General features: G+C 41.2%; 1 protein-coding gene across 2 annotated transcripts in view; it reads left to right on the top strand.

Moving 5' to 3' along the window:
* The window catches only part of LOC105929905 (microtubule-associated serine/threonine-protein kinase 1), a 98,043-nt gene that overhangs the window by 70,027 nt on the left and 5,186 nt on the right, over positions 1–22,830 (top strand). For both annotated transcript variants that reach the window (XM_012867839.3, XM_012867840.3), the window contains 21 exons: positions 983–1,143; positions 3,204–3,279; positions 3,940–4,149; positions 6,922–7,023; positions 10,858–10,990; positions 11,076–11,143; positions 11,703–11,779; positions 11,884–12,092; positions 12,878–13,016; positions 13,100–13,232; positions 14,657–14,822; positions 15,010–15,111; positions 16,535–16,657; positions 16,882–16,991; positions 19,534–19,694; positions 19,776–20,026; positions 20,119–20,343; positions 20,443–20,672; positions 22,028–22,150; positions 22,247–22,380; positions 22,477–22,664. In XM_012867839.3, the coding sequence (XP_012723293.2) occupies positions 983–1,143; positions 3,204–3,279; positions 3,940–4,149; positions 6,922–7,023; positions 10,858–10,990; positions 11,076–11,143; positions 11,703–11,779; positions 11,884–12,092; positions 12,878–13,016; positions 13,100–13,232; positions 14,657–14,822; positions 15,010–15,111; positions 16,535–16,657; positions 16,882–16,991; positions 19,534–19,694; positions 19,776–20,026; positions 20,119–20,343; positions 20,443–20,672; positions 22,028–22,150; positions 22,247–22,380; positions 22,477–22,664 (3,121 nt within the window). The remainder of the gene's footprint in view (positions 1–982; positions 1,144–3,203; positions 3,280–3,939; positions 4,150–6,921; positions 7,024–10,857; positions 10,991–11,075; positions 11,144–11,702; positions 11,780–11,883; positions 12,093–12,877; positions 13,017–13,099; positions 13,233–14,656; positions 14,823–15,009; positions 15,112–16,534; positions 16,658–16,881; positions 16,992–19,533; positions 19,695–19,775; positions 20,027–20,118; positions 20,344–20,442; positions 20,673–22,027; positions 22,151–22,246; positions 22,381–22,476; positions 22,665–22,830) is intronic.

Here is a 22,830-nt window from a genome sequence, read left to right as displayed (position 1 = left end):
TTCGGCTGCAAGCAGCCTAACGCCTGCACAGCCTGTCTCCTGTTCACCCTGGACTCTTTCCTGCTTGCAACACGGTTTTTTTAAATTTGTTTTATTTTTGTCTAGAAACCGTTTAAGCGCAACATTGTGTCCGGCCGAATTATCGGGTTCCCCGTCCCAGTGCATTACAGGCCTGGGGGATTTTTCTGGAAGAAAAGCCTTCCGTAGAGCAACCCTACTCCTTATCATAGACATATAGTGAAAGCTTGGGATATTTGAAAACAAGCTCCTCCAAAGTTACTATCGACCGTTATGGAGAAACGTCAGTTTTTTTTAACTGTCACTGTTCACCCATATTTTCTACAATTTTCAAATGACTGTCAAACTTACTGTGCAATGGTTTATTTATATATATTATGCTATGTTAGACAGGTGGAACCTATGTGTTACCATTAGCCATGGGAGCTATCTTTATCTTATGTCCTTTTCCTGTTTAAGGATCAAACTGCAACATGCATGTAATAAGCAGAGAGACGGAGTTCCCAACCCTTCATCCACCCATTCCGTTTTGAATTGGTCTGTCACTTTTGATAAAGCAGCGATCGATGCTCTCGGTGAGACGGATAATTGGATGAGGTCCAGGTTTCTGCCTGATGAGGCCAAATGAATCCGTGGCACAAAGTCTGATGATGGACAGATTCATGAGTTTCGCAGGAAGACTTCATTAATGTTTCAGTTGTGGTCTGTCATCCTGCTGTTGGGGCCCATGAGTGATCTAGAGAGACTTTAATTATATAGCTTTCAGAGCCTCGCTATTTCTGTCTCAGGCACTACATGTCTCTTCCATGAATTTTGTTGCCACTTATTTTTTGGCATGCCAACTCTTTAATCTCTCTAATTCAAGCTTCGCTCCTAATCTGCCAACTTTTCCCCTCTGCTTCCCCCCAATTCCCTCCCATTCCTCGTTTTCTCCTCCTCCTTTCCTTCTTCTCTCTCTATACAGTCCTCCAGCTCCTCTCAAGAGCGGCTGCACCAGCTGCCCTCCCAGCCAACCATGGACGAGCTCCACTTCTTATCCAAGCACTTTGGCAGCACTGAGAGCATCACTGATGATGACGGGGGACGCTGCTCCCCCCACATGCGGCCTCGCTCCCGCAGTCTCAGGTCAGCAGCATCCGCAGCGCGCCAAGAGATTAAACAGTGTCTGCTGCCAAAAACCCTCTCATCTTGTTTGTTTCTTTTTCAAAAAAATGTTCCAGAATTAACGGAAATCTAAATTGCTTCTTTGTGAAGAAATGGAAAGCAATTCTTGTTTACTTCTCTCAAGGCTAAGAGCCAATAGCAACTGACCTCAAGATGAGGCAAAACTCTGTAGCGACTACTAAATGTCACAAACACTTCTCTGGGCTCTGATATGGTGTTTAAAATACATTCACTTGGGATTCAATCTGATTGGATGTAGCCTGGCAGGTTAGACTGCTGGAGGTGAAAGGTGACATGTATATTTTTATAAATTACAGGTAGATTCTAGTTCACATTCTGTCATGTTACAACCACAGACTTCAACAGATGTTCGTGGTATTTTGTGCTATAGACCATGTCAAAGTATTGCATAGTGGTGAAGTGAAAGGGAAAATTACGCATGGTTTTAATGTTTTCTTTGCAAAGAAAAGTGTGCCGTGCATTTGGATTCAGTCCTTCTGAGTCAGTACTCTATAGATCCCCATTTCACTCCATCTGCAAGTCTGTGACGCAGGAGAACAGTTTAATTTAAACTGTAAGCCCCGCCACACCAACATCTTTTTCCCCATTAGAAACCCTCAACATGCACAAGATGAAACACGCGTTTCTTTGACCTGAATGGCTATGTACTGGGTAAATTATATTCTCTCTTGTGAATCATCAACACTTACATTTACGCCATGCTCTTCTGTTTACATACCCCGTCATGCACGGGCTGGAGGAGCTGCTGCCTCGCAACGGCTCCGCACCCCATGATGCCATTGGCAGAGAAAACACGTCCCGGGTTGTCCCTAGTTTGCTGCTTATTACTACAAACAAAACAAAATAGCCAGAGAAATATTAATCAGAGAAATATATAATCAATTTCTTCTTGCCACTCTTGCAAAAACACCATAACTGTGGCGTGTATAACCAGTAGTTATTTTGTAAATAACTATTTTGTAAATAACTATTTTGTAAATAACTACTGGGTCTCCAGGCCAAACCAGGTTTGGTGCCATACCCTTTTCATTTCCAGGTGATGGATTGAATGATGGCCTAACCATCTTCACAGCTGAGCTGTCTGCTGTGTTTCTTGGTCTCCATGATGCTGTTTGCGCCCTAATGTTCTCTAACGAACCGCCTGAGACCTTTACAGCTGGATTTATACTGAGATTAGATTACACACAGGTGGATTCTGTTTATTAGTTTGGTGACTTCTGAAAACAATTAGTTGCACTGGATGTTAGAGTATTAAAGTAAAGAGGTACTGGACACAAATACACACTATACCGCTAGATTTTCTTTCTATTTCCTATTTTTTGTTGGTTGGTCTTCCATCACAGACCACATTAAAACACAGAATTTGGTATTTTTAGCATGACAAGAAATGCATTGGTTTGTATGCTTTTGCAAGGTGCTGTAGATTAACGTCTTAATCCTGACCACAATCCATTTCTAATCCTTTTTAAGATGGATCATCACAAGTGACAAGAAAGTTGTTGCAAGGATTACACAAACAGCATTCTCTCTCTGTAAAGAATGTAGATTCTTAACCGATTTTAAAAAAGCCAGCAGTTCCAGGTAAAAAAAAAGAGGTCGAAAGCTTAAAAGAATGAAACAGCAATTTTGCTGTAATATTTTCTGTCTTCCTGTTTTTCTGCATAAAGTTTTCCTCTCTCACACAGTTCCAACGAACAATGTGCAAGTCTAATTCACAAATAATAGAATATAAATAGAATAAAAAACGTTTTGGTTAAAGTGTCTTTTGTACAAATCAGCCATGCCATTAGTTAACTACAGTTAGAATTGCATATTCTAATGACTGTGAGGATGTTCTGCTGAGAGATGGTGCATTTACTAATTTAAAAAGATTGTGTTAGTTGATTTTCTAACACGTCAATGGCCCTTCAGGTCCGATCAAGCTAAAAATCGATTCTGGACATCCGCAATTTTTCAGTGAATCTCTGTTTATTAATATATGGTGTTTTTACTTCCTCCAGCCCGGGACGCTCCTCCTCCTGCTACGACAATGAGATCGTCATGATGAACCATGTGTACAAAGAGCGGTTTCCTAAGGTGACGCCCCAACTCTCACGATTACAAACACATTCAAATTTGCTCCACATTAAATTTCTTGTTCAGCAAGTATAAAACCAATTGAATTTTATATGAGTAAACCATTTAAAGCAATAAGGCAGCATTTCTGTTCTTATGACAAATCCCTTCAAATGGATATCCTTCCTGCTTGAACATTTTTGATATCAGACGCAACGATGGGAGCACAGCGCCTGATGAAATCATAACAAATCATATTACGTGACGCTGCTAAGCCCTTTTACTCGTTTAGGAAGACTGTGAAATTTTCTCTCTTCTACAAATCTCAACTCGTAAATGAAGGCTTGTTTTCGTCTTTTGTGCTCCCTGCCCGAGGCTGATATCGGGAGGAAATGAGCCGAAAGCTTTTACACTGATAAAAATCAAGCCGGGAATTTCTGCCAAGGAGTTCGTCTGGGGTAGAAGCTTTTTGGGCTTGTTTTCATTAAAGATAATTAGAAGGGAAAAAAAACAGACATAGAGATTATGTAAAAATAAATCGGCATAGTAGGACTGTCACAATGACTGACACAGCAGCTTTGTTAACTTTCAAACCTTATCTCAGTCTTTAAGCCTTGCACATTTTACTCCCCGCATTTTCTCTCTCCTTACTATCTACTCCCACCTTGTCTGCTCCACTAGGCCACGGCACAGATGGAGGAGAGGCTGGCCGTGTTCACCCAGGCCTTCTCACCCGAGACTGTTCTTCCATTGGCCGACGGAGTCCTCAGCTTCATCCATCATCAGATAGCCGAGCTGGCCAGAGACTGCCTGGACAAATCACGCGAGGGCCTCATCACTTCTGTGTACTTCTTTGAACTGCAGGAGAAGCTGGAGAAACTGCTTCATGACGTGAGTTAAAATAATATAATGGCTTTCATCTAAATCTAAAGATATATTTTTTTGACATGGAAACTGTAGCGTCGCAAATATACTCCTGCTCCCTTTCATTTTGTCGTGTTACAACCAAAGAACTTCGATACATAATATTGGAATTATATATACTAGACCAACATAAAGCAGTCCATGACTGTGAAGTGGAAAAGAAATTATTATTTTGTTTCAGTTTACTAATACACATGAGGAAGATGTTGCGTTTAGATGTGGATAACAGTGGCTAATTGAACTAGGGCTGGACAACTAATCGGAATAAAAAAAAATAAAAAATTCCGAATCGCAGAGGTCTGCAATTTTTGTCTATGTAACAGTTAATGGCTAAGACATGTCCTTCAGGCGTCTGTAACATCTTTAAAGTGGGTTTGCCTCCGCATGAAAGGGAAGACAGTTGCAGCAGTGAGATGATCTAATTCTATTATTTGTTTTAGAGTTTATATAATCATACTTTTTACCAGAAACTATCAGGAATCTCACCACTATGTTCAACAAAGATTGATGTCCAACTCAACAAGCTATTTTCTTGAATAATAATATTCTGATTAATAGAAAAGCAGTGCTTTAAGTGGGCTGGTACGGAGCGGTACGCAGTACCAGCACTTCTAAAATTCACCCCTGAGCGCACCAGGACTTTCTTCTAGTGTGCGGTGCGTACCGGGACTTCTAGCCGCACCCCCCCCCCCCCCCCCCCCACTATTTGTTCATTTAAAATAATCGCCTCATTAGAAACCCGCAACGCTTGCCGTGTATTCGAGTGGATGTAGCCGCTTCGCATGTGAGAGGAAAAGCAGAAAAAAAAGGAAAATTATCATGACTGTGATGTTTACCTGGCTCCAAGAAGGCTCAAAGAGGACGTGAACTGGAGCAGAGCTGAATGATAACTAAACAGTCCATCACTACCCAAGAGAACAGAGGTCTGTCAGCTGGCATTAGTGCATCCAACAGGGAACCTGCTGCTGCGCAAGCGCCTTGGTGGGGCAGGGGCAGTGCTAGTCTTTTGGAAATCACCAATAATACAGGATTTCTCAGTGAGTTTCTCTTTATTTCCAAATTACCTTCGGAATATTTGTGTTTTGCAATTGCGACAAATAAGAGGAGAAATTAAAATCCTGATTTTAGATTTTAAGTGGGATTAAAATGACAAAGTACAATGAAGAAAATGTAACAATGGGCAGTGTAATACAGAACTAGGACTCATTCTATAGAGTGTTGTTAGAATAAGACTTATTTTTGTCATCTTTTCATATGTTGTATTTGTTTGATGGAAACCCCTGAAAACATCATTAATGTCGACTTTCCAAAGGAAACTGACCAATGTGATCATAACGAGTTTTGTTTTCCTGAGAAAGATTCATTAGGAGGAAATCATTAAAACCGGAGATCGCCAAAGTCTGCAGAACTTCTGCAAATTATTTCAAAAGACTTTAACGCTGCTGTTCAGAGTAAATCATTTTGAATTAGGGTAGATTTAACATGCTGAACATAGGATAAATTCTCATGTCTTTGTTACTATTGCATTTATCATTTTTCATACTCAAGTGAAAAACTGCATGTGAAATGATACTGTGCTACTTTTTTTGTCAACAAAAGTAAAAAAAAAAAAAGTTAATTTTTCCAAGGTTAATTTCAACATTGCTGTTGCCAACCCTTTTTTCTCTTCAAGTCATGGCTTTTTTAAGGCACCACCTGTAGCTTAGGTACATTTTTTTCACAACTCAACTACATATTGGGCTCATGGAGGAGAGACTGGAGAGATGTCCATTTTTTTTTCCTGAGCAAATATTTTCATATAGCTTATATATAATGGCATGCTTTTAAACATTTTGATTTTAAATATGTCGTTATTATGATTACTATAGCTGTGATTCTACTCTGGCTGGACACCACCCCTCAACCACAACACGCCCACACTCAGGTCCATGAGAATCCCTGACAGCTGTTCCTGTCAACCATGATCCAGGAGGCACAGGATCATTGGAACTTGTGAAATAGACTAAAGGAGCATTTTGAGCCACGGGTTAAGGGTCCACTCCTACCGGTGGATCCTCCCTTGGACTTAGTGAGAACCACAGCTGCCACTGCTTGTTGTCATGTGTAGCGAACAGATCCACCGCTGCATTCCTGAGCGATCAGGTCAGAATGGAAGCTGTCGAGGACATAATGTTCAGCATGCTGTGGATGGTCACTTCTCTCAGGAAGAACAGATTTGAGTGCGCCCAGCACAGCACAATAAACATAAACAATGAATATGCAAAGAACACATACATAAAAACTTACTTTAAAAAATAAATACACGGGGCTGGATATTATGCACACTTGAGATGCTTATTTAACACAATTATCAACCGAGGATAAATTCAGTTTGCCTGTGACTTTCAACAGTCTCATTTTGATCTGGGACTATTGACAAACCAGACCCAGGTCTAACAGCGTGCCTGCTGTGACGTCATGGGAAAGTTATGTGCCTTGTCATGAAGCACGAAAACACTGTGAGATCCACCTCCCTGCTCCCAGTATACACGCGCTATTCACAACAGGTGTCATGCTCACACATCTTAATGTTCCACAAAATCTACATACTGTAACACATTTTTGGGAGTTTGTTTTGTTTTTCCCTATTTCTCATGCTTGATCATCCTTATTCAAATATATTTTCTACACTTTGCAAAGTCTGCCTTTCCAGATTTCTCCATGTGCATGTTTGTGCTAATCTCTCCGTCTCTGTGCCAGGCCTTCAAGCGCTCCGAAAGCTCAGAAGTAGCCTTTGTCACGGATCTGGTGAAACAGCTTCTAATCATCATTTCCCGACCTGCACGGCTCTTAGAGTGTCTGGTAAGTTTAAGTTTGCTGTGCTGACCTTAAACCTCCTCCTGACACATTGTTCCTCACCAGGCATTTCAAAGCTCTTGTGACTCCAGGGAAACTGATTTGCCTCTAAATAAACATGTCCACATGTGCTAATTTGTAAGCCCATTACAAGTTTTAAGTACCCTGATCTATTGCACAGGAGGGAGTAGAGAATCAAAACAGCCAAAAGCATAGGTGGAAGACTGTTTGTGCAACTAGAGGAGACATTTGCATTTAGATTAAAATTTGTCTTGCCACAGTATAGCTAATTCCAGCAGTCCTGCTGATTGGCTGCTTTCCAGTCTGAGTCAGACTGTGACCGTGGTCATTTAAAGTTGGAGAATGTCCAAGTTTATGTTTATCTGAGGAGCCCAGTGTGACTATGTCTCAAAAGGGGATTTCAACTCTGCAGCTCTGCATGACTCATTCCGAGCAGAATTGGTTTAGCACTGGGAACGACAGCCGAAAGAGTGACACGACAATGTCATTTTTTGATCTAGTGTGCTAGCCGCTGCTATTGAATTACATTCTTACTGTGCGTGTAATTTTTCCTGGTGTCCGTAGTAGCATGATTCTATTCGGGTGGCAGAGGTTACACTCATTATGCAGTGGGAATTTGTGTCACTAATGAAAGAGCGCTTGTAGGATTCTGTTTTAGAAACTTAACATGGGACAAATTGACTGTAAATAACGCGCTCAGGTCTTATAAACATTTACACATTTTTGCAGAACCGGTTGTGTTTCACATCTTGATAATAAAATTACGAGCTAGATAAAGCCCAGAATGATACATTTATTCCTTCTATTATGATATTGCTTTTTCTGATGAAAAAAAGCAATTTCTTTATTATATATGGGATATTTATATTAAAATACAAATCTATCCCTTCTATGACCCATGGTATGGACTATGTCACAGTTTGGGCTTTATTTGTAGCGATGCACTAATGTTTTTGACCCATTTCTAATCTGTGGTGTGTGTGTAAGACTACACCTGCCCTTGCCATTGTTTGTTGAATAATATTTCAGAACTGCAATATGAAAATACTTTCTAAGAACCTCCCTGCTGTGAGAGGTCCAAAAGAATTTTTTACTGGGGACATAGCCAACAACCCGACATATGCTGTTTCTTTAAATACAGGAAAGGGCTGGTCCATCATGTATAAATAAAAAGAAAGCATACTGGCAAGCACTGAAAGAAAAATCTGTCTACAAGCTAAATGAGAAAAGGGTTGGTGTAACTTGCAGGCAAAAGCATCTAAAAAAAATATATCTAGTTTACATTTTGGAACATCAAAGTTCTGCACTTAATCTGATAAGATGTGTGGAAAGGCAATAAAGCGAAAAACATTAGAAGAGCAACACTAACTGAGGACTGAGGCTAATCTAATATGGCTGCTTCCTGTTTAAAATGTAGGGACTGATTATTTTCACTTTGTTTTTTATCTCATTAGTTATTTTTCACAAAACGTGTGGGTTTAACATCTACTAAAGAAAATGTTGAGTTTGTGTTTAAATACTTGAATTGCAAAGAAAGAAATGATTTGCTTATAAAGCAAACAGCACTTAGCTTGTCCCTGAGCACAGCGATAAGCATATTCTAACGGTTTTTCAAGATGCAAATCAAACACTGTTAGGTTGTGTTTACTGCTATTCCCAGATCAGCATCTGACTTCAGAGGTGAACTGGTGACCTAGCACATCATCATGATTCAAATATTACCCGCTTCAGTTTATTCAGGAGTTCTGGGAACATTTCTCACTGCACCTTTTGTGGTTTCTGTTTAAAGCAACAAGTATTGTGTGTAAACATCATATCGTTTTGGTAAAGCATTGTTTTAAAAATGTAAAACCCAAAAAAACTACCTAACTACTGTCAGTGGTAGTTTTTGAAAACTTTGGCTCTAGTTCGTATTTGTGCATCAAAAATAGAAAAACTTAGTCGTATTGAATAAATTTGAACATTATTTAAAAGTTTATTTACTTCAGTAACTCCATTCACTAAGTGAAACACAATATATGTGTTAATTACACACAAACTGATGTATGGTTTAAAGCCTTTAATTCTGGTAATTATAATGATTTTCTGCTTAAAGCTAATGAAAACATGACATTTCAAATTAGAACAATATTACATCAGACCAATAACAATTTTATTACAGAAATGTGAAATTAACAAATGTCTTTATTACTTGCTTAAAAGTTGTTGTCAAAATGTATTTTTATTAAATATGACTGTATAGTTCTATATAGTCCTTAGTTCTACCTACATTAGACCTGGCAGACGTATCTGCACTAGAGCCTCTTCCAGAGGAGACCTAGAGATCCCCCACAGAAGAACAACCTTTGGACAAACTGTTCTATCCGTCAGAGGGGGTCACTTCTGGAACAGCCTCCCAACAAACATCAGGGAATGTCCCACTTACTGCACATTTAAAAAGCACCTTAAACAGTTTCTTAAAAGTTCTCAGTCATGCACTCACTAATTTTATTTTTTGTAATGTCATTGTTTGAACGTGTGTCTAGTATTTTGACTGATACTGTATTTTGTTATCTTGTGTTGTTGTTTTTTTATTGTTCCTGCCTCAGGACGACAGATGTAAATTAGCATCTATGCTATAATCTGGCTCATTTACAATCTGTACAAGAGTATGATTGTTCATTAATGTGCACTGTCTTGATTAAATAAATAAATAATAATAATAATAATAGTTGGGTAGAAGCAGGGGGGATGGTGGTGAAGCTGTGACATATCTTAGAATGTGTCAAACACAGCAGACGCCTTGTACAGTTATGCCTAAAATTTAATCATACCCCTGGCAGTGGTGGTTTAATAGTTAGGCAAGGCAAGGCAAATTTATTTGTATAGCACATTTCAGTAGAAAGACAACGTAAAGTGATTTACATGATTAAAACATAGGAAAATAAAATAGAATAAAAGCAAGTCGGAATAAAATGTAGAGACTAACTAAAACATGGGAAAATAGAAACTAAAAGTAAATATTAAAAATAGTTGGACAACAAAGTTGAACCAATGATGTTTCAGTCATGTCATGCTTTTGGGCCCATACTTTTCATCATGAAATCAAACTTTCCACCCCGGGGAAAAGATTGGCCCTGGAAACTTTGCCTTTGACCCATTATACGGACTTCTCTGCTTCCAGACCCTTTTTTTAGGAAGCTGGTCTGTCACTCTGGGTCCCTGAGCAAGACCCCTGACCACAGATCGCTCCTCGGGCTCCACTCAGTGTGGCAGCCCACTGATCCCTAAGGGATGGGTTAAACGCAGAGACAAACGGCCCCTCTGTGGGACTTTAAAGGAATATATTTATCTTATTTTTTTGTTTAAGTTTCCAATTGTTTTCATTCCACCAAAAAGCTTGTTTATGTGAAATGAGACAGACATCCCTCAAAGGGTAATAAAACTATGTAAAAAAATAGTATTTGTGCCTCAATCAAACCTTTCTTAAAGTTGTTGACCAGCTGCTGAGGGAATTATGACAACTCATCTTTGTTCCACCGCTCAAAAACATGTTGGCAACATTACGAGTACTTTAAACCTAAATCTGCGAGGGGTATTAATAATTTTGGTCTTAACTGCACATAACTTTAAAGGAAAATCAATCCCTTTATCCTTTTTAGAAAGCTTTCAATTTACATCGCTTAGTAACATTGCATGTTGCTGAAAGAAATCTTGGCACTCCTCTAGAAGCAGGGACATTTTTTATTATTTTCAATAAACCAATAAAATCTATAAGAAGCGCTACAAGTTTACGCCTGCTTATATCATCAGTTCACACCACGCTGTTCTGATCCCCAGGAGTTTAATCCGGAGGAGTTTTACCATCTCTTGGAGGCAGCGGAGGACCATGCCAAGGAGGGTCATCTGATGAAAACTGACATTCCTCGTTACATCATCAGCCAGCTGGGATTGACTAGAGATCCAATAGAAGGTTGAGGCCCAAAACGACGTTTTTATGGTCCCGTGTTTGGAGAGAAAATGACTGCCGCCTTAACAAAACGCTTTTCTATTTGCAGACATGGTGAACCTGGAGAGTTACGACAGCGAGGGACCAGTAACGCCTGAAACAGACGACTCAACAGAGGTGAGATTGAAAATGTTTGTATGTTATGGACGGATGGCTGACACATCATTTATTTGCCAGGATTGAATTCTGGAAAATGAAAAGACTTTCCATAGTTTAACTTCTCTTTCATACTTTTCCAGGGTTGTAAAGTAATTTTCTATCCTGATTTAGAATGTGTTTAAACGACCCCTTTAAAAAATTATTTAGTGTAGAAAAAGATACTGATCAATTTCACATAAGCCTACAGAAAGGGTTGTTGGGAAAACTGCTTTGTGTTCAAAAAACGTTTGACTAATAGATAAAAAGTAGATTATTTGTTCCAAAGTTTACTTGTTTTTTTTTTCATTTTTCTCAGACCTGTTTGCTTTTTTTTTTTTAGAAACCCCATTCCACCATTTTCTTGTGTCTTCCTGTTAGCAGAAGGAAAGCTCTCAGTTTAAAAAAAAAGTACAAAAAGCATGGGGTTGAGTGAGACAAGAGGTTTTATTTTCACATGTGGAATCAACATTTTTAACATTTACATAAATGAGCTAACCCTGGATCAGATCCATCACAGCAGCTGCTCTGTGTTCCGCAGGGAAAGATCAGAGCAATGAAACCACCAGGAGAAGCAGACTTCCAGACCATCAAGCTGATCAGCAACGGAGCATATGGGTAAGCAGCTAAATGTAGCACCCCGTGTAATCTGCACAAATGTGTATCGTTAAACACAGGTGAACCAGTTAAGGATTCTCTGTGTGTCTTTACATGTGAACTAGGGCCGTGTACTTGGTGCGTCACTTGGAGACACGCCAGCGGTTTGCCATGAAGAAGATCAACAAGCAGAACCTGATCCTGAGGAACCAAATCCAGCAAGCCTTTGTGGAAAGGGACATCCTCACTTTTGCGGAGAATCCCTTTGTTGTCTCCATGTTCTGTTCCTTCGAAACCCGCCGGCATCTCTGCATGGTCATGGAGTACGTGGAAGGTGAGGGCCCGGAGATGGAGACCTGGACGCACAAGCACACAGGAGCTTCTGAGAAAGCGCTTCGATCCCGGGCTAAACCTTCACTGTTCATTTGTATGTCAAAATTCAGCCCATGTAAACATAATATTTATGGAGGAACTAATTGGTTTGTGAATGCATGGGAACTTTTCATTCAAAATATTAATAATACAACATAAACACACTATGAACTACTGTGATAAACTGAAGTTTATCTTTAATATTAATGGTTTGATATTATTTTTGCCATATGGGGTTCATAGCTAGTTAAAAGTTGACTGCAGGTACAAGTCAAGCTAAAAGCCATTTATATTTTTAATATTGAATAGTTAAAAAAGTGTGTCAATGTTGAAGCATTCTAGCTGATGGAAACTATTGTTATGTTATGAATGAATCCATAACTTGGTAGCGAAACCTTGAACACCATGCATACTTTTTTTCTTTAACTTTTTCTTTTCTTTAACTTACTTTCTGTCAATCAGGGAAAAAAAAACAAGAAATAATTTATTTAACTACACACAAAAGTCAGCAGTTTTTTTCTGTTTTAGTTGATCAAGGCCTGAGCACCGAATAATGTATCGGATGTCCTTGAGTCACTCCATGCTGGCTGACTCAGAGAACAGCCATCCTCATTTACAGAATAGCACTTAAACACGTTTCTCTCCTTCATTTGGAAGATTGCCTTTTCCCTTACAGATGGGAGCTGTAATGGTTTAGGTAAAGAGTGTTTAGAGAGGTTGACGACACAGTGGGCTCTCTGTCTGCAGGAGGGGACTGTGCCACTTTACTGAAGAACATCGGGGCTCTGCCTGTGGAAATGGCCCGCATGTACTTCGCAGAGACCGTCCTCGCACTGGAGTACCTACACAACTATGGGATCGTGCACCGAGACCTCAAGCCTGACAAGTAAGAGTCGTTTTTCCCCTGACGTGTCACTGGGACGTTTCACAAGGGCTAAAAATGCTTGACTGTGTGGTTTCCATTCACAGCCTCCTAATAACGTCAATGGGACACATCAAGCTGACTGACTTTGGTCTGTCTAAGATAGGTCTGATGAGTCTCACCACCAACCTGTATGAAGGCCACATAGAGAAGGATACGCGGGAGTTTTTGGATAAACAGGTATGGGTAGACAAATTGATGGAGGGCAGTGCCTCACCAAGGTTTCCACACGATGCATGGGACTCACCAGTATTAGAAAAACACATTAGAAAAATGTAGAAGTTTTTCAGTTTCAAATCTCTAAACTCTTTCTGTCTGGAGGGGAAAATTGCTCACTCAAAGGGATAATAGGAATAAATTCTAAAGATCGATTTACTCTCCGAGTTACAATACTAACTCTTCAACTGGAAATTGAATGATTATATTTCAGCCGCACAGTTGCCCTGCATAAAGAAGGTCCTAGGTTTGAATCCCAACCTGGGGTCTTGCTGCTTGGAGTTTGTCCTGTGTGTGTGTCCCCTGCCTCTCACCCAATGATCGGATAGGCACTGAATCAGAATGTCATTGTGTGTTATTAATCCTTTATACGATTCAGTGATACAGTGCATTGCAAAACCATTCATACCCTTTGGACTTTTTTGGTTTTGTTGCATTACATCCACAAATATTAGTGGGGGGTGGGGTCAAAATCATAGAGTGGAATTATGCATTTTTCTCGCTTAAACCTACAAATAAAATGTAGTCCAACCGGCTGCCTCAGATGTCTTTTAATTTTTAACAGAGTCTAGCTGTCAGTGATTTTATTTAATTTAAAATCATTTTGAAATTTAAAATGTACCATTCTCCTTCCACATTTAAATGATTACAACTCCATATTAGTCTATTATACTTAGAATCCCCAAAAATCCTTAGAAATCTGAGGGTTTAACGTGAAAAACAAAACCTGAAGGGATGTGATGTATTTTTGCAGGGCGCTGTACATCTTTGTTTGATGAAAAAGAAAACTTGCATTCACATTTGAACCTTTATTTCTATCTTTTTGGCAACAGCAGAGGGTAGATTGATCCACTATGATCCAAGCAAAGTTTGAGCATAAGGGGGTCCTTTGATGTCTCCTTATTTCCCCATAAAAAGATATTTCCTCTCATTATGCAGCAGGCATTTCTGAAGCCTGATAAAATGAGACCTTCAGCGGCTGGCAGAACAATAGACCTGTATTTCCCCAGCCACCACAATCATACGGCGTCTCCCTTTTAAGTCCAGCTGAAGTTTGCAGGCCTTTTTATTCTCTGCTTCTGCTTTGAATGCAAGCCTCATTATTTCCAATGATCATGCCATGGCAGCCAGAAATCTGTTAGCATTCACTGCACACCCATCTGCACATGAAAACACACACCGGGGGGGCTTTCACGTCGTCTTGGCATCCGCAAGGTGATTCACTCGGCCAGACATTGCTGTGCCTCCAATTTGGTGGAACCTTTCAGTCAGAAACAGGTGAAGGAAATGTACACATCGCTATAAGACAAGCAAGACAGGGTAATTGTCATAAAATAAGGTAAAAACAGGCAAGAACTGTGATTTGATCAGACCTTTGTTTCTTTTAGGTGTGTGGAACTCCAGAGTACATCGCTCCAGAGGTGATTCTCCGTCGGGGTTATGGGAAGCCAGTGGACTGGTGGGCTATGGGCATCATCCTGTATGAGTTCCTGGTGGGTTGTGTGCCGTTCTTTGGAGACACTACAGAGGAGCTCTTTGGACAAGTCATCACAGGTGAGGGATCCAATATCCTAGAGAGGCGCACATATGTCCTCCACGTAGATCTAGTACACATACTATATGTAGATTATGAACAGATAATCAGCTCACTTGTTTAATTGTCCTCCAATTTTGTTTATCTCTTCATCGTGATTTTTCTATTTTATTTTTATCTCACACCCTTCCCATTGTTTCGCCGCAGATGACATAGAGTGGCCGGATGGCGATGAGGCTCTTCCTATGGATGCTCAGCACTTGATCTCCTCTCTGCTGCAGACAAATCCTCTGGTGCGACTGGGGACAGGTCAGTCACCCTCCACCGGGACAGCAACAGTGGAACGGTTTGGAACAGAATAGAATAGAAATGCCTTTAAGGTGGGGAAATTCGGGCATGACAGCAGCAAAAACAAGTAGACAGAAGACACCAGATTTACACACAAGATTAAATAATATGAAGAAATGTATTCAAAATAAAGCTATAGAGCAGAAGAGGAAGAATTATTAGAATGGTATAAAAAAATACTGTCCAATTATTAATAGATAATACAGCATATTCAGGTAAAAATATTTAAAGTTCTAGCTAGGAGTTTAAAGAGTTTAAAAATTGGGGCGATTCAAACTCCAGTACTTGAGTCACTGTGCTGCAAGGTTAAAGGGGACATATCATGCAAAATCCATGTTTTTGTATACTTGAAGTCTCTAGGAATGCAGAAAAGTTGAATGTAGTCTGTCTAGGGGCAGGCCAATCACATTTCAGTATTATAGTTTAAGCTGGGACACACCAGCTGTGATGAAAGCCAGAGGTGCCGAGCCGACAGCCAAACCAAAACAAGCATGGCAGTGCAGGAGGACCCACGCGTAGCTGCTGCTGTCACGTCTGTTTAGTCAGAATCCACGATTGTCATGAGTGTCACTATCCAAATAAACATACCTTGACCAGTTTGTTGTCCTTGTTGATGTTTCTCATGGCGCCTGCTGCTTACGACATTTTCATTTGCTACTGTGAGTGGCTAAAACAAACCTTTGGTAGGCGGGCATTAGGTGTCGCTTCGCCCAATCAGCTTTGAGGGTTTTTCTCGGAGAGTGCAACACATTACACTGGTAAGCCAGACTTTGAACAATCAAACTGAGTTCTTCTCTCTACGCCTCTTTTGCTTTTATTGGTAGTGAAATCTAACCAGGATCCATACATCTCAGCTCTCTACTGACATCAATAAGTGGTCCTACAAATTATTAACTCTGGGGACCTGAATACAATTGGCTGCCACACTTTGAAGCTTATTTGTAATTTCTTTTGCAAGTGGCTGTAAAACATATACAGAAGTAAAATGCATAGTCTGATATGGCAGTAGCAATAAATCAAGGCAGCTGTTTCTTGGCATGTAATGATTCAATATACAATTCGATTTTTTGTTTTATACAACAGCATTTTGTAGTGGAGCACTTTTAGACTTAGTTGTTGGTAATCCCACTTTTTTAAATGATAAAAATTCCACCTCCGTCACTGGAGGTACCCCCTAGCTACCCTTAACCTTGGTATTCTCTAATCTAGAGGAAAAACTGTCATCACAAATTTCTTATCGGTGGCTCGGTTTAGTCAAACAAGTCAGCTTCTGTCGAGGTCAGAATACACATACAGGTTTTGGCATTGCAGTCGTCACCTACCTGACTTTCCGTGTCCTCCACATGTATGCACTCACCTCCTTCCTTTCCCTTCTGCCCTCCAGGCGGTGCTTTTGAAGTCAAGCAGCACTCGTTCTTTGCAGAGGTGGACTGGAACAGCCTGCTGAGACAGAAAGCAGAGTTCATCCCTCACCTTGAGTCAGAAGAAGACACCAGTTATTTTGACAGTAAGTTTATCTCCCCGAGGCACGCGGCCTGCTAAGGAAAAGTTGGTTTTCAGGCAAAATTAGTTGAACAGAATAAAAAGAGCTTGTTACCAAACCTTCACCATAGCCTTTACCCCCAATGCACAGAAAAGAAATGTTAGCGAAATGCAGACAGCAGTAAAGATAGATGGATCTACTAAAATTGATTCCTACCTTTTTCAATGTTTTTCCAATTTCGTCTCCAGCCCGGTCTGAACGATACCATCACGTGCAGTCGTACGACGAAGACGACACCAACGACGACGAACCAGTGGAAATCCATCGCTTCTCGTCCTGCTCCCCTCGCTTCAGCAAGGTATGAACCTGACAGACACAGGGCCAGACAGAGGCTTGCATCCACTCATTATGGCCAAGCACGGTTTGGTTTGCCTATGAATAACTATTAAGTGCCAAAGGCAGCTATCAACAAAGTTTTGTCATTTTAATCAAAATAACCAAGTCAGGGGGCCACCTTATTATTGAGAATTAACAAGTGCTAAATAGTTCTCAGTCTCTGTCAGTTATTATATTCTCAATGCCTGCCTGGTGATATGTGGTGTTATACAACAACAGACGGAGGAGCACTGGTATTTTCAAAAAGGAAGCACTAGACAAATATATAGAATAAACACAAACAACTACTCTTCAAAATACAATAATTTATTAAAAAACAACAGAGTCTCCTCAGCAGGCATCACTGACAGAACCGGAGGAAGAGGAAGGTGCAGTAGGCAGTCTAACAGGCTGAGTCTAGACGGAGCCATGGTACCTTAGTTGGCCGGTGGCAGTTTGAGCTTGGTAGCTAAAAAAGACCATGCTACGACAGAGCCCAGGGGAAAGAGAGATGGAAGATGGTCCAGGCAGAGATCCTGGCAGTGGTGGAGGAGGGACTCTACTGCAGGATTATGACCGTGTGCCAACAAGGAGCCTGGATTAACTGGAATGCATCTGCACGGAAGACAACTTGATCAGAGCTTTGGAAGTCAAAGCATTTAAAACCTAACTTTCTGATCCAGCTGGTATGTAATGTTCTCCCACGCTCATCCAACCTGCATTGCTGGGGGCTAGCAGAAACACTGACATGTCCACTGCGCCAGGGGTGAGGTTCCTTAGAGCACATGCTAAACTGCTGTTTAGCATGTGCTGAGAGTGGCTGGCAGGCCCGCTGTGAGCCCGTTAGGGTTGGCGGCAGGGGCTTTCCAGGGCAGCCGGTAGACCAGGCAGTCAAAAATCCTAGGCGTCAAAGTTGCTAGAAAGAAGAGTAACCACAAACATCAGTGAGACTACCCCGGAAAGCCTCAAGGTGGCTGTAGATCAAGGGGTGATACATGGAGTAGCACGCTGTTTGGACACAAACTGGGGAATGATTGCCCAGGTAAGGGTGTCTGATGATTTAATACCCAAAACACCCAATTACCCTGGGTTCATCACTGAAGATGTGTCCAAGCTGCATCATCAAGGAGTTTCATGGAACTAAAATTTAAAAATAAGTGCACAATGCAAAGCAACAAAGCACACAAAACCAGTTCCCACTAAACTCATTAACATTAAAGTTTTGTCATGCAGCCACAGTGGAGAAAGAAAAACGGACCAAACCAAAACCTTACATCAGCTTACACATTTTTCAACAGCAATAAGGTATGTAGCTGACGCCGCAGTTATGAATTATTCACTTGACACATCGTCAAGCTGAATGTAAACATCACTGGTGCTGAAGAAAATGTGCTTGAGTCCAAATCCATCTTCCAGCTGCATCAAACCAATGCCAATGGCAGCACATCATATAAAATCCCACAACACTGTCCCTCTGACCAGATGGGGAGTTTTCAGCTGCTGCTCCTTTATGGTGCATTCAAGTACATCTCATACACTAGATTGTCTAAATATCAACACGTGTATAAGGTCATTTAAACTTTGTTCATCTTCAAATGTCTGCACAGTGTTATTAAAAAAAGACATTAACAGCAACTTTGACCATTTTCAAAGTTATTGTTGTATAATCCATCCAGTCAGTGGCTTTACCTGCTAATCCTTTATCAATAAAAAAAAATGTTGTAGTTGCCACTTTTTATTTGCTCCTCTTGATTAAAGTGAACAGAGTCCATACCGAAAGGAAAACATATCAAACCGTGGTTTCTGTGTACCGTTACATCCCTGCCCGCCACCGGTTTTTGGTTACAAGTGCTGCCTGGACCAAAAGGCTTTGGTGGCTGACAACAAGCATCTGGCAAAACTCTTCCTGGATGTTTGGCGACTTTTAAGCACAGTCCACAAATTTCCAATGGGATTGAGATTGGGGCTATGCCAGAAGGTTTGTTTATTCCAAAACCAGCTTTGATGAGTATTTCCCGTTTTTTTTTTTCAGATTGTCTAAGGATTGGGCCTTGGTGGTACATGAGTTTGTTCCTGAACTTCCCAATTAATTTCCATTCATGAAGGCAGCAGTTTAAGTGAGATAGTTTAACAAAACTGGGTGATCTGACAGGACAGTGATCCGGTCTACAAGCTTCTGGAATGGGTCCATTTTTACCTGTGATAAAATGTATGGACTGTACCTAAACACCAGGTCTGTGCCAGAACAATAGCCAGGTTAAATTAACTCTGCCATTTTTATTAGAAAACAGGTCAGAATACAAAAAACATTTGGGTTTTCTGTTATTTACTCAATACATAGATACGTTATTATTTAATCTGTGTGCGTTTAACAAAATTAAAAGGCCAAACTTAACATTACAGGCTTACAGAGGATGAGTGGATGTAAATTTTCTATCCAGAATTATTTTAACATTTTGTCCTTCCCATCGCTTACTTTAGCAAAAACCTAAACCCTCTAACCACATTGTTTTGGTTACCTGTAGGTGTACAGCAGTATGGAGCATCTGTCCCAGCTGGAGCACAAACCCTTCACTGTAACTCTACGGGAGCACAAGGTCCCCAGGGAGGACCGGCTCACCAAGAGAGAAAGCTTGGGAAGTGTCACCCTACGAGACAAGAGCTGGAGGACTAGTTCGCCAGAAATGTAAGCAGAATCAGCCAGTTTACACTGTGCTGTTTGTCCTCTGCTCCTGATGTTCTAAGTACTGCTGCTTTTCTTTTTTAGGAAGCGCCTTTCCTGCTCAGAGTCCTTCTTCACTGAAAGTGACTCAAGCCCACCGTCCGGGGCCCGCAGGCGCTTCTCCGCCCTGATGGACATGAGCCGCTTTGCCTCTCCTCAGGAGGCGGACACTGAGCCGTCTGGTCTCGGCAGGCAGCCTCCTATCAAGACGAGAGGTGCTTCCTTGGAAGGAGCTGTCCCCTCTCATGGAGACCTGAGAACGTTCCTTAAAGATGGTAATGGCCACACTGCAGCAGGTACGCTCCTACCCTCCCTGATGGGATCTGTGGTCCATGCATACAAGGACCATCTATTTACAGTTTGGTTTCATGGTTCTGCTTCGTCACAGACAAACTTTTGAGACCTGCTGATGCATCGTTGCCACTGCCAGGCAGTGCATGCAGCCTGGGGCTTCCTGATCCCCAGGGGCCGCGTGGGGCCACCACAGACCTGGTGTTGCGGAGGGTCCGTCACCAGCAGCTCTCGTCCGAAGGAGATAAGCGTAACTCACGACCAGGAACTAAAGTCATCAAATCAGCTTCAGCTACTGCTCTTTCTGTCATCATTCCAGCAGGTGAGGCCTGGCATCACTTTAAGATTAAACATAGGTTAAAAAATATATATTTTTTAAATTACTCAACAGAACCTTAACTTGTGTCATCTTCCTCCTCAGTGGAGCAGCACGTTGCCTCCCCGCTGCCCAGCCCCATGTCTCCACGCTCCCTCTCGTCCAACCCTTCCTCCCGCGACTCCTCTCCGAGCAGAGATTTCTGCCCCATGGTGAATGTCCTGCACTCTCCGATCACCATCCACCGCTCCGGAAAGAAGTATGGTTTCACCCTGCGAGCGATCCGAGTCTACATAGGAGACAGTGACGTTTACAGCCTGCATCACATGGTCTGGGTAAGAGCCGACGTGATTCAGATGAGCGTGCTTTATTCCAGTGCGTCAAACAAATATTTTTGGTTTTTCAAAAAAAACAAAAGTCACTTATATTACATGAAAAAGATTTTACAGGAGCTCGAAAGCGTGGGAATTATTTTTCTCTTTTCTTTTTTTGTTTTGCACAACTTATCATGGAACAACCAGAGACTTCGAAGCATTTTACTGCGATTTCAGGTGACAGACCAAGAAAAAGTGGTGCATAAATGTTAAGTAAAATGATGTACTTGATGCTTGATGCTTATCTCCAGTGGTTATTGGCCTGGACAGGTCACCAGTCCAACGCAGGGCAACATATTGGGGAGTGTTGGCCTAGTGGTTAGAGCAGCGCGCTTGCACTCAGAGAAGGATGCAAGTACCCAGTTCGATCCCCAGCGCCTGCACTCTTGGCAAGACCCTTAACCCCAGAATGCTCCCTGGGCGCCACACAGTGGCAGCCCACTGCTCCCCAAGGGTGATGGGTTAAAAGCAGAGAACAAATTTCGTTGTAATGTATGTTTCAATGACAATAAAGATGATATTACTATATTATTACTACTATTACAAAGATGCGCGCGCACACAGACACACACACACCTAAGAGCAATTTTGAGACACAAGTGACATGCCCGTCGTGTTTTTGGACTCCGGGAGGGAGCCGGACTGCCTGAAGAGAACCAACCCATGCACAGGGAGAACACGTAAACTCTATGAAGAAAGATCCTAAATCAAGACTGAAAACCAGGAAGGGTCAACAGTGCTACTAACTGCGCCACCATGCTGCCAACTCTATCCATCTTTATATGAATTCTGAGCAGGTTTTTCTGCTAAAGAAAAAACATGTATACAATAAATTTTGTATTTATTGTATTTTATATGGCACCTTGAGGGACTACAGATAAAAATGTGCTCATTCTGGTATCTTCTATATCTATAATGTGCATTGTCCCTTTAGAAATAAACACCATCAAGAATAACAACATCCCCAAGGCTTAACACCGCCATCTTGATGTTTTACAGCGGGGATGGCGTGTTTAGTGTTTTCATAACACTATCTGGCCTGAGATTGGTTCTACAGGATGTTATTTTTAGTTTTTTTTTGTTGTTTTTGCTAACCCCCCCCCCAACAAAATACAATTTTTTAATGATGCCATACTTTGTGTTAGTCTGTCACATGAAACCCATAAATAAAATAGATTTTACGGTGACAAAATGTAAGACGGTTTGAACACTGGAAATGTATGTGACCGACTTGGTTTGTTTCATTATTTTGAATTGCATTGTAACATCTGTCCTATCGGCAATCATTTACGTTAAATCACATGTATTTTTTGCAGCATGTTGAGGATGCAGGTCCTGCTCAGGAGGCTGGACTCAAAGCTGGGGATCTCATCACTCACGTAAACGGGGAGTCTGTCCATGGTCTTGTCCATACAGAAGTAGTGGAGCTCATCCTGAAGGTAAAGAAAAAGAAACACTAGGGATGAAGTAACTGTGAAAAATCTTTACTTGAACAATAAACTGATTGAAAATGTGTGCATATGTGCAATCCACAGAGTGGAAACAAAGTTACAGTCACAACCACTCCCTTTGAGAACACCTCCATAAAAGTGGGCCCCGCCCGCAAGTCCAGCTACAAATCCAAAATGGCGCGTCGCAGCAAAAGGACAGGAGTCAAGGAGGGGCAAGAGTATGTCCTCACAAAACAGACATCTTTCACTGAAATAAAGACAAGCTCCATTTCTAGTTTTTTTTTCCTCACATTATGGCTGCTTTTGTTTTTCAGGAAGAAACGCAGCTCTCTCTTCAGGAAAATCACGAAGCAGTCCAACCTGCTCCACACCAGCCGGAGCCTCTCCTCTCTGAACCGTTCACTTTCCTCTGGAGACAGTCTGCCAGGATCGCCCACCCACAGCTTATCGGCCCGCTCCCCCACACAGAGTTACCGCTCAACCCTGGAATCCCCTTATCTGGGTTAGTAAGAAAATGATCAGTAAATAAAGGCAAAAACTCCATGGTTCATCAGGACTAGAGTCAGGGGGACTAATAGTTATAAAAATATTGGATATTTTTTTCATTAATTCAACTTTGGAAGAGAAACTCACATTTTGTATGGAATCCCCACCCACAGATTTATATA

This window comes from Fundulus heteroclitus, chromosome 16 (genome assembly GCF_011125445.2).
Source record: "Fundulus heteroclitus isolate FHET01 chromosome 16, MU-UCD_Fhet_4.1, whole genome shotgun sequence".
Classification (NCBI taxonomy): Eukaryota; Metazoa; Chordata; class Actinopteri; order Cyprinodontiformes; family Fundulidae; genus Fundulus; species Fundulus heteroclitus.
The sequence above is the reverse complement of the archived record's forward strand: the minus strand, read 5'-3'. Positions and strand labels throughout refer to the sequence as shown.